Source organism: Notolabrus celidotus, chromosome 9 (genome assembly GCF_009762535.1).
Source record: "Notolabrus celidotus isolate fNotCel1 chromosome 9, fNotCel1.pri, whole genome shotgun sequence".
Lineage (NCBI taxonomy): Eukaryota > Metazoa > Chordata > Actinopteri > Labriformes > Labridae > Notolabrus > Notolabrus celidotus.
This window is the reverse complement of record NC_048280.1, coordinates 33,304,391-33,314,762: the sequence shown is the minus strand read 5'-3', so window position 1 is coordinate 33,314,762 and position 10,372 is coordinate 33,304,391. Positions and strand designations below refer to the sequence as shown.

At 42.5% G+C, this 10,372-nt stretch overlaps 1 protein-coding gene across 1 annotated transcript; it reads right to left on the bottom strand.

Annotated features, from left to right (window-relative positions):
- Positions 1 to 580: 580 nt before the first annotated feature.
- ccn1l2 (cellular communication network factor 1, like 2) lies at positions 581 to 8,414 on the bottom strand. Its single transcript, XM_034691258.1, has 5 exons — positions 8,152 to 8,414; positions 7,831 to 8,044; positions 5,850 to 6,212; positions 3,374 to 3,576; positions 581 to 1,618 (listed from the first exon to the last, which is right to left on the bottom strand). The coding sequence occupies exons 1-5, from the start codon at positions 8,218 to 8,220 to the stop codon at positions 1,310 to 1,312; spliced, it is 1,158 nt and encodes a 385-aa protein (XP_034547149.1). The 5' UTR covers positions 8,221 to 8,414; the 3' UTR covers positions 581 to 1,309.
- Between the last annotated feature and the right edge of the window lie 1,958 nt (positions 8,415 to 10,372).

Here is a 10,372-nt window from a genome sequence, read left to right as displayed (position 1 = left end):
TAGTTGGGCTCACCCCTACATCCATTATTTATACAGTCGATGAGCACAAACTGTAGATGAGAACAGAAGAGAAAGGAGGAAAATCTGCACAGAAACTTGTGAGGGGATGCTCAAACACATGAGGAGCTGAGTGAAAGAGACGTCAAGCAAATTGAAGAGAACAGACAAAGAAACCTGTAAAAGAAAAGTTACAGGAAGGGTGCTTGGGCGATTTCTGCATCTGCAAAAAATGCTAATGGAAAAGTGCTGATGTTTTGAATTTACCATGAATGAAATGTTATAGGACTGTTGCCATTGCGGCGTGATCAACGGTTTAATCTGAGGAACTATTTTTAAGCCGTATAAATAAATCATTTGGAGTAAGTGGTGCCGACATGATTGTGCCGTCAGTCGGATGTGTGAGTGGTGAGTGATTTTGGCATCTTATAATCAGGGTCTTCCTATCTTTGAGTGCAGGCTGAGAAATGTCAGGCTACATGTAAAAGCAGGGGAGTTATTCACAATAATTATAAACTTGACTTTATTTACCAAAACTGCAAAATCCTCTCTGTTCATTTTATCACACATCAGCCAGAAAATATGACATTAAAGTTTTTATTCAACGTACAGGAGTAAATAGATGAAAAATCCAATGAACACGTGTAACATGACTTTAATATAAAAAGCATCATTTCATCCCTAAAAATAAAGCATTGTATGTACACTATGAAGGACACAAACACAACAAATAATATAAATCACACCCCGAAAAATGAGGTGATCCTAGAATTTACCACTCCACGACTAAGAGTGAAGTCTATATACACTTTAACCTATAAACTGTAGGAGCAGAATCAGTCTCATACACACACACGAGGGCACACACACACACATTTCACAATCACTACATGTGTAGGAAACATTTTATGGTGTTTAAGAACAAACAGTCGTAATAATCACAAATGAATATGTCTGCTAGTTCTTCCTCGGTCAGTCAGTTTCTCCATCGTCTTCATCACTTTTCATTAATGTTCTCTGTTACTGGTTTAAACAACCATCGCTCTGTTTCACAAACCATCTCTTCAAAGTTAGAAATAAATAAAAAAAGTTTCTGTGAAAGCTTTCTGCTGACAGCGTGTCGTCCTCAGTGCTGCCAACAGACTGTGACGTCATCGTGACAGAAAGCTTAAAGTGCAAGCAAACCTATTGTCTGGTCCTGGAGGGTTTTTAGCAGGAGCTCATCAAGCTGACAGACAGAAAGGTGGGGGGTTCAGGTGAGGGGGAAGGTGCAGAGTCTTGAGAGGCCCATGCAGGGCATGATGAGTCCTCCTCAGTGCCTGAAGGTGTGGATGTCGTTGTGGAGATTGGCATAGTAGATGGAGGACCCACGAAGCACCTGATTGTGACAGCTCGTACTGCAGCTGCAGCGCTGGATCCACATGACGTCTCTGTAGAAGCCCTCTCCGTCGGCGCAGTAGAAGCGGAGCCTCACGGTGCGGGTGACGGAGGGTGTGCAGCAGCGGTCGTCAGAGCAAGTCCCACAGGAACGAGGGCGGTAACGCTCGGCTGTCGAACATCCGGCGAAGGTGATTCTGACCGGCTCCTCGGGGCGGATGGTTCTCTGACATTTCTTCCCCTTCTGGATGACAGAAACAGAGTTATCGTTAAAATGACATCATAATTTTTCTCATGGATTTAATCAAGAAAATGCAGCTGTTTTGTTTTTTTTTCAAATAGCTTTCTAAATTATGTCGCTGCTATCAAGACAAGAGTTAAGCAATTTTTGCTGTGTGAAAACACCCTCAGGTCAGAGTTCATAATTATCATGCACACGGCTCACTTAATTTACAGTCCTTCTTCAAGATCTGTGTCTGGGTTAGTAGCTTCCTGCTACCTGATGCTGATCCTTTCTCAGTCTGATGACCTTTTGCAAGGTCAGCTGAAGCTTGACATCAGAACTGTCCAGCTTCTAACTATCTGTGTCAGCTAAAGAACATCTCTCTGCAGTTGGTAAGACTTTTGGTGGAACTATCAACTCACATGCTTGCTGCAGTTTGGCTTTTAACAGTGTTTATCATCCCAAATAAACACAATTTGCTGGTTCAATGTCTGCGCACAGGTTTGCAGGATGCTCAGATCCTGATGCAGGTTTGTAAGAAGTTAAAATTCATGCTTTGTCAGGTCGGTTTGCACGATGATGAGCTTATACCCAATATTTCCTGCTGTGTATTCCACCCTGATTCCACGCAGAAAATTCACTGAGTGCGTGGCAGGAACAGTTCGGGTAAAGTCTGGATGAGTATCTGGGTTATTTGTGCTCACATGTGCAGTCCACTCTGAAAATATCAGGAGATTTTAGGGGTTTTGTGATTCTGTGAGAAAAAGCTTGAGTAACACTGAGGCTTCACTGGCGTACCTTGTCAGAATACTAAAATAAAATAAACCTTTTGTCTTGTAAATAAATTATAATAAATGGGTCTTAAATTTGGAAAAACTCAAGTAATAAAAATTAAGTAATAAAACAAAACAGTCAATAGTCAAGCTTTGTTAGGTCTGTCCTCTTGTGGGGAAGTAAACACTTGTTTTGGAGTAATGGATGGAGGTCAGTTTTACCATTTTTAATGCATTCCAGGTTATCAAGAAATCTAAAAAGTAGTATGGGAGGTCAAGCCTTCAGTGATCAGGCCCCTCTCCTTTGGAATCATCTGCCAGTCAGGGTCCGGGAGGCAGACACCCTCTCTACTTTTAAGATTAGGCTTCAAACTTCCCTTTTTGATACAGCTTATAGTTAGAGCTGGATCAGGCTTGGACCAGCTCTTAGTTATGTTGACATAGGCTTAGACTTAGGGTAACTGACACACTGGGATCCTGTCTTTCCCTCTCTCTCCTCTGTCTGTCTGTCTCTTACTTTAACTCTCCCTGTCCCATTAAAGTTACTAACCGTAGACCTTTCTGGAGTCCCTGAGCTCCCTTGTCTCATAGGTTCCTCTGGATCTCTGCTGGTGTGGACGTGCCAGACTCCAGCTGCTACAACTACTACTATCTGTCTCCCCACTATCATCTCTCTCTTCATCTCCCTCTATCCCTCTCTCCAACACAGTCTCAGCAGATGTCTGTATCTCCACACAAATACTGATTTTGTTTCACTGTTAAGGAATATAGTGCTAATGGAAAGTTTTGCCAAACAGAAAGATGACAGTTTAACATCCTGACATAGACTTGCCCAGATGGGACTCTTTAAGGTGGCTTACACTTGTCTTTCTACAGTTGGTCAGCAGTGGTATCTTAATTATTTGTACTCCTGACAGCTTTTTCATACAGGGTCAATCAACTCTGATAATCCCATTCCAGATAATCCCACTTTAAAAAAGAACCGTCCCCTGTTTCTTCATACCTTGTTGGGTACAGGAAGCTGCATCTCACAGAGCCTGATCTGACACAGTCTGGTTTCTCTGACCAGCAGACACTCTGGGTTGTCATTGGTCACTCGACTGGAGATGCCCATCCCACATGTGGTGGAGCACTGGGTCCACTCTGCGGTCTGCGGGACACAGCCGGACTTCAGGAACACCTCAGGCATGGGGAACGACTCGATCTCTGGGAAAGTGACAAAAATATATCGTTTGTATTAAAACAACAAACCTCTTCAACCATTCAGGTAGATATTAACATGAATATGTAAAACAAGACTTGTCAGAATATTTTTGAACTCTGGATGAAATGAAAATACTGAGAGGGGTCAGAGACGTCAGTGAGTTGACTTTTTGTTCTCCACAGTGTGAAAATTATAGTAATATGTCGACATTTCTCAATGAATCAGGACGATCCTAGCAGCTTTATAATGTTCACTGTAGTGTTAATGCTAAATCAAAATTTTAATTTGTACCAATAGATATAAAAAATCTAATGAGCATAACGGAGTACCCTGCCATAAGACCTTTTCCATTTTCTACCTCAAGCTTTTTGTAATGTTACCTTCAAGATAAGATGAAATATATATATATTGTATTTTAAGAGATGCCGAAAAACACAATAAATGTCAGAACTGAGCCTGAAATTTTTTTATATTATAAAAGTTTCCATTCCTGATTTTCCAGCAGGGAAAAACGCAGCATCATTTCTTCAAATGTATTCAGAAACAGAAGAACAGTTAATCGTGCTTTTCGTATCATGGAGCCTATCGCAGCTATCATTGGTTGAGAGGTGGGGCACACCCTACACAGGTCTACAAACTCACAACTACTAGCAATTAAGAGTCACTAATTAACCTAACGAGCATGTTGTGGGACTGTGGGAGGAAGCTGCAGTGCCCAGAGGGAACCCACCCGGGACTTGAATCAAGAACCCTCTTGCTATGAGGCGACAGTGCTAACCAATGCACCACTATTTGACCATACTGCTGCATTATTCATTTGGCCCATAGACTGAATTACAGAAATGGAAATAGTCATGATTTCACCCATCAATGTGTGGGTGATTGTTCTTGGGTTTGGTATTTTGGCCCATTGGAGGAAGAAGTGACCATATTTGTATGTAAGGGTGGAGCTGGAGAGGAGACAGAGGCTAAGGTTCCAGCTAATGCTAGCTGGGTATGCATTGTGCTCATAGACTGTATAAAAAATGGACGTAGTAGCCGTGATGTCCCCCAATCCTTTTCTGAAACGCTGTTTTGAGGCCAATCGTCGGTGGGAGCCATATTGCACTGTCGAGCGATTGTGACATAAAGAGGCGGGTTTTGAGCCTCCTAGCCAACAGCTACAGTGTTCCCGCCTGTCAATCAAGTCAGCTGGGCCTCTCATTGGAAGAATCGTAATCTCAATATCTTCCAGGCGACACTCGTCTTTTGTACCAGGCTGTAAACATGTTTATTTCTGCTGTAAAGGTCGTCTTTTTTGAATTGGTGTGTATGTGGTTTCCGGTACTTCCAGAGCCAGCCTCAAGCTGATCCTTGATGAACTGCAGTTTTTAGCAGTTCCACATTGGACTCATATTTTTAGACCAGAGGTTGCCGCTTGATTTTGCTGTTATAATTGAGGGTAACTACAATTATCTCCAAAATCATTCTCTGAATCACTAGAACCCAATTTCAACACTAGGTACATCGCTTTCAAAATATAAAAATAAAAACCTTAGGACTATTCGTCTCATTTGGTTGTGCTGTTGTTTCAAATTTTGGTTCGTAACAACCTGGCTTAAACTAAATGTAATTACTGTCAGAGCGTCTGCTGACTCAGAGTGTAGTTTGGCATAATTAAACAAGAAATTTGCTAACTCACACTAGTAGCATGCATACAGACGGCGCCCTATGCCTGCGTTCAGTTCGTCCATAGTTCTGCACATTTTCCCAACATTTCAACTCAGACCAACAAAACACAACAAAGGATGGGAGATCAATGTCGGTTCGAACTGAGTGAGAGTATGTTGGTAGTGACGGTTCTGTTGTTTAAAACATATTTCCCAATTTTTATACGTAAATGAAGCAGAATTGAGTCTGGAAGCAAACTCTTCCCTCTTAATGAGACCTAATTAACAAAAATGACATCATGCTAATTTTAATCCATCTTAACATTTAGGATTGAGACCATAAACTCATCAGGAACATTTTTACTGAGTGAATTAATCTGCGGAGAAGCTGCCTTATTTTCTAATAGACCTCTACTGAAATCTGAGTCCAGCCAGTAGAGTCGCCCCCTGCAGGCCATCACAAAGAACGCATATTTGTTTTGCCGGCTGCACATTCCAGCCTCCCTTTTATTTACAGTCTCAGGTTTGGCTCATCTCCTGCACATCACCGTGAAAAACTCCTTCAGATGGGTCCATCTTTAGTGTTGTTTGTGGTCGCCTCAGAAAGTCACGGTTGAGATGTTTACCTCTGAATGTGGCCCCTCCGGTGGAAGCTGGGTGTCGGGGATGGGGCTGGGCCTCCAGCAGGGGACTGATGTGGTTGTGGAGCGGCTGTCTGTCTGGCAGGGAGGTGTGTGTCAGCTCGTCTGGCTCCTCACTGATGTGGTTGTCGTCGTCACACACCCACTCCTCACAACAGCCGCCCTCTGGCCTCACCAACCTGGGCCAGGAGCAGCGCCAGTCGGGGAGGGGGACTTGATTTGGGCAGAGGGGCATGCAGCCCACCACTCGGTCCATGCAGGTGCACTGGTGGTGGCAGTCGGGCTGGAAGTCCTCACCGTGCTGGTACACCCGTCCATTAAACTCGCAGGGTAACCCCTGAGCATCAGCTGTTAACACACACAGAGGAGGAGGAAACAGAGCTGTGAGATGACCTTTGAACCTCGAACACAGGCACAGAGGAGGACCTGTGATTGTACACAGTCTGTGGTTTCAAACTGAGTAAAATCATATATTCTGTGAGAGGGAATATTTCATGATGGCATGCTTTTACATAATTTAAACAGGATTTCAAAGGATTTTGTGTTGCAGTTTAATCTTGTCAAAATCTGTGCAACAAAGTAAAATCTCCCTGGAAATGTATTTTCTTGTTATGATCTCTGATATGAGTCAGGAGGTGAGTTTATCTGACATAAGAGAGGTTCTGAAAGCCACAAAAGACCAGTCCTCAAAGGCTTAGGAGCTCTGTATGGAAGCCCAGAGAGGCCATGAGAAAAACAACACACCCTGGTAGTCAATTTTTTGGTCTGTTTCAAAATTGCTTCCTCTTTTGTCTTCATGACTTTAAAATAGAAGAAACAAGTTTTAGCCAGCACCATCTTTTTGAGGACTTGAATATTTGCATTCATGAAACAGAAGAAATACGTTTTACTCGGTGGAAAGAAGGTAACTCAGGTTTCATGCAATCGGATTGATGTGGCGGCTTTAGAAAAGTGATTAAAGCACACCTTTTTTTTTTAATTCTAACCTGAACTGCTCAGGCTAATGAAAATAATCTTGTGTTGATCATATTCTGTAATGTATTCACTTCTCTTCTCACTTGAAGTGTGACTTCGACTCTTTTCATCATGCTTTTTTTGCCCTTAATAAAAAATGCTGTTTTAAATGAATATTTTCTTTTTGATCCATTATTTGGTTTCTGATTTATACTGGAGGCCATCGTTATACCTCCTTCATGGAAGTGAGTGACATTATCAATCCAGCTGCACTGAAATCTCAAGACTAAACTGAATGAATGTGATTTCTCATGACTTGACAAACGAGGATTTTTTTCCTTCTGTGGCTGTCTGACTTGATTTATATAAAGAGCCTTCAGGCAGTTATTCAGTATTTCAGAGAAAGTAAACACTAAAAAAAAGAAAGAAGACTTTTACATAGTGGTGCCAGTCAATTGCTCATTTTGTGAATGAAGTCAAAATTCAATGACTAAATTCAAAACATTAAGCGTTATGTTGGTTAATTAAATCAAATTAAATGTCAAAAGGGAATTAAAAGACTGGATCAAAGTGATCAGAGGAGGGAGGTTTTGTTTTTACTTTGGGATAAGGTTAAAATCTTGAAAATAAATCCCTCCAAATCTCTGTTTGATAAAAATCAACCTAATATGTATAATGTGTGTTACAAAGGCTGAAAATGAGAATAATTTCTTGCAGAAAAACATTTCAATCTTCCTCCTCAGATTCTTAGATTACTATTTTCTCATTCTGCAGAAATCCTTAAAGTTTGGCGTTATTCTCATTATTGAAGTTTTTTAACTTGACCTCATTCTCTATCTGTGCTTGTTCCCAAAATAACCTGATATTGTTTTTTGGTGTTTCTATTTGACCACTTTTTAATTTATTTTGCAGCTCACAACATCTAAAACTAACCAGCCCGTATCATGTTTAAACCCAGAGCTGTGTTGTTGTCATCACATCTCTAAATAAATGTCTCTCAGCTCAGTCTCACCTCGACACAGCCCTCTCTCTGGGTCTCCTCCGGCCCCCAGGTGGCAGCCTAGCCCCTTGATGTGGTCGCAGGGTTCAGAGGCGCTGCAGTCCTCATTGAACTGCCTTGCACAAACTCTACAGCAGCCACAGTGATCTGTCACCCAGCTGACACCTGGCGGACACTGCAGGGGTGAGGGGGCGCAGGAGCACTCTGCTGGGCACTCTCCCTCTGCCTGAGGAGCGGGGGTCAAAGGTCAGGGTCTGTTAATTCATCCAGTTATATCACTTAAGTTGGATGAAGTTTCACAAAGAGAAAAAGAACAACATGACAGTAACTCACCATCACTGCAGCGCTGCAGAGCACAAACAGGGAGGAAATGATGTGCTGCAAAGTAACAGGGCTCAGCATCCTGAATACAGCAGACTAACAACAAAGTAAAAACCTCAAAGAAGAATAAAAAAACTGTGAAATAAGAATCCAAAGAGTCCAAAGTGGAGAGGAGTCAGGTTTTTTCAGCTCCAGGATAGAAACGTATCCACAGTTGAGAGTGTGTGCGCCGTGCAGAGCGTCCTGGTGTCAGCACAGGTCAGTTACAGCTCAGCTCTACTTCATACAGAGGTTTCCCTCTCCTCAGCGGGGGCCTGTACTTATAGACACATGTGCCCCGCCCCCCTCATGTGATGTCATCGACTCCCCTCTCAAGACGACTGAAGGCGGAGGAGGAGGAGGTGGAGGAGGTTGTTTGTGTGTGCCAAATAGTGACAGAGGCCTGTTTGAAAGAGTGATCATGTGACCATCAGGAGAGATGGCAAAACATAGATACACCGATGGACAGATGTGGGAGGGATAGACTGAAACGCTAATCAGCCTAGATAGTAAGGATGTTTGTTCGGGCATCCATTCAAAAGTGGGTAAGTGTCCCAACAGATGACTGATGTCATGCTGAAGAAAAAGCCTGTTTTAACTTTGAGTGAGATTTCTCACTGCCAATAAAAAGCAGGAAGAGATTCTTGGTCAGGAAACATTACTTACACATAACAATCACTTTGTCCACAGGGGGGCGCCAAAACCAACACAAATGGAAAGTTCCTTTCAAATGAAACTGATTATAGAAACTCACACAAAATTAAAGTGAAACATGTTAAAAAGATTGAATCAAACTCAGGGAAAATTAAAATGAGACCTTTAGACTTTATAAACATGGACGTAGTCTCAAACGTGACTTCCACCAGTTCCATAACGGTCTCTCCCCGATCCCCTGCTGTAACACCCGCCAGTTAGGTTTTCAGAACGCTGCATGGAGCAGGACCACCGGACAGGTGGAGTCATGTGACCAAGGTTCTCCCGCTGTAATTACTGAATCAAGGATTATCCTCCTCCTCTCCTCATCCATGATGTGTTGGCGATCAGCGTTATCATTTCCTGACTTCAAGGAATGCATCAGAAATTATCAATCCAATCTCCGTTCAACAACCAAACCTGACTTTCTGACAAAATTGCACCATGATCTTTTTTTCCAGCACTAAACCAGAAGTGAGTCTCATATAACTGAAGTAAGTTGCACGGGACTTCCACCAGATCCATGTCCGATCCGTGTCCGGTCCGTCTCAGAGCGGGACCGCGAACAGCTGGAGTCAGACCAAGGTTTTCCCGTGGTAATCCCTGAATCAAGGATTCTCCTCCTCCTCTCCTCATCCATGTTGTCTTTTTGGTCCTCTGAAAACCTCTGACCTGTTGACTCCAGGCCTGGCTCCGCTCATCATGACGGTTTGTTGTTGTAGTTAAGTGAAATACGATCTGGTGATAACACAGAGTGTTTTATTCTGAAAATTAACCGGATGTTTTCATTTTGTTTTGGTGAAACCTGACTTCCTGTCCCGCTCCATCTGCTCTGTTGAGATTGATGCATCGTGCTCCAGCATCCGGCAAAAGTAGAGGTCTTGCGTATCTGATCTGGAGGGCTCCGACCTGCCGGATCAGAGACATAGCCAGAACACAACGGAGTGGATCCAAAGGAAGTTAACACATTGACTAGAATAGAAACCTATCACATCCGGTGACATGCTCCAGGCTTTAATCATGTTGTAACATTTGAACATGGATGTGAATGGGATTTCACTTCAGCACTTCAGAAACAGATGGGTGATGTCAGGGATACTACGTCCATATTTTTTACAGACTAAGACCTGAACACATCATCAGTGATGTAACCAGGGGTCGTTGTGTCTTTCAACATCAGACACCCTTGCCAAGGCGACCCAGCCGCAGTTGCTGGTATATCATGACTGAAATATTAAGACTTTTTGTTTTTGCTTACTGTACCTGCCATATGAAGAGGGGGGCTAAAACTCCCAAACTTCAAATGGTATTAATGGTCTGCACAGTTACGCTTAGCTATGTTTTACTTTTCAACTAAGAAACCTCAAGCCTGGGTGAATATTGAACAAACATCAATACCAAACCTTCCATTAAAGCTGTATTTGTTTTCTGCAAATCCAAAAAACTTGAAAAAAAAAGAAAAATTGTGTTTTTTTAAAAAACACTATTGATATTTGGTATA

What these genes read in the sequence shown, in the direction of transcription:
- ccn1l2 (XM_034691258.1), bottom strand. Translation starts at nt 8,220, where the DNA reads ATGCTGAGCCCTGTTACTTTGCAGCACATCATTTCCTCCCTGTTTGTG. An exon ending in TCTGCAGCGCTGCAGTGATG is followed by an intron (nt 8,045 to 8,151) that starts GTGAGTTACTGT and finishes CCCGCTCCTCAG; the next exon opens with GCAGAGGGAGAGTGCCCAGC. An exon ending in AGAGAGAGGGCTGTGTCGAG is followed by an intron (nt 6,213 to 7,830) that starts GTGAGACTGAGC and finishes GTGTGTTAACAG; the next exon opens with CTGATGCTCAGGGGTTACCC.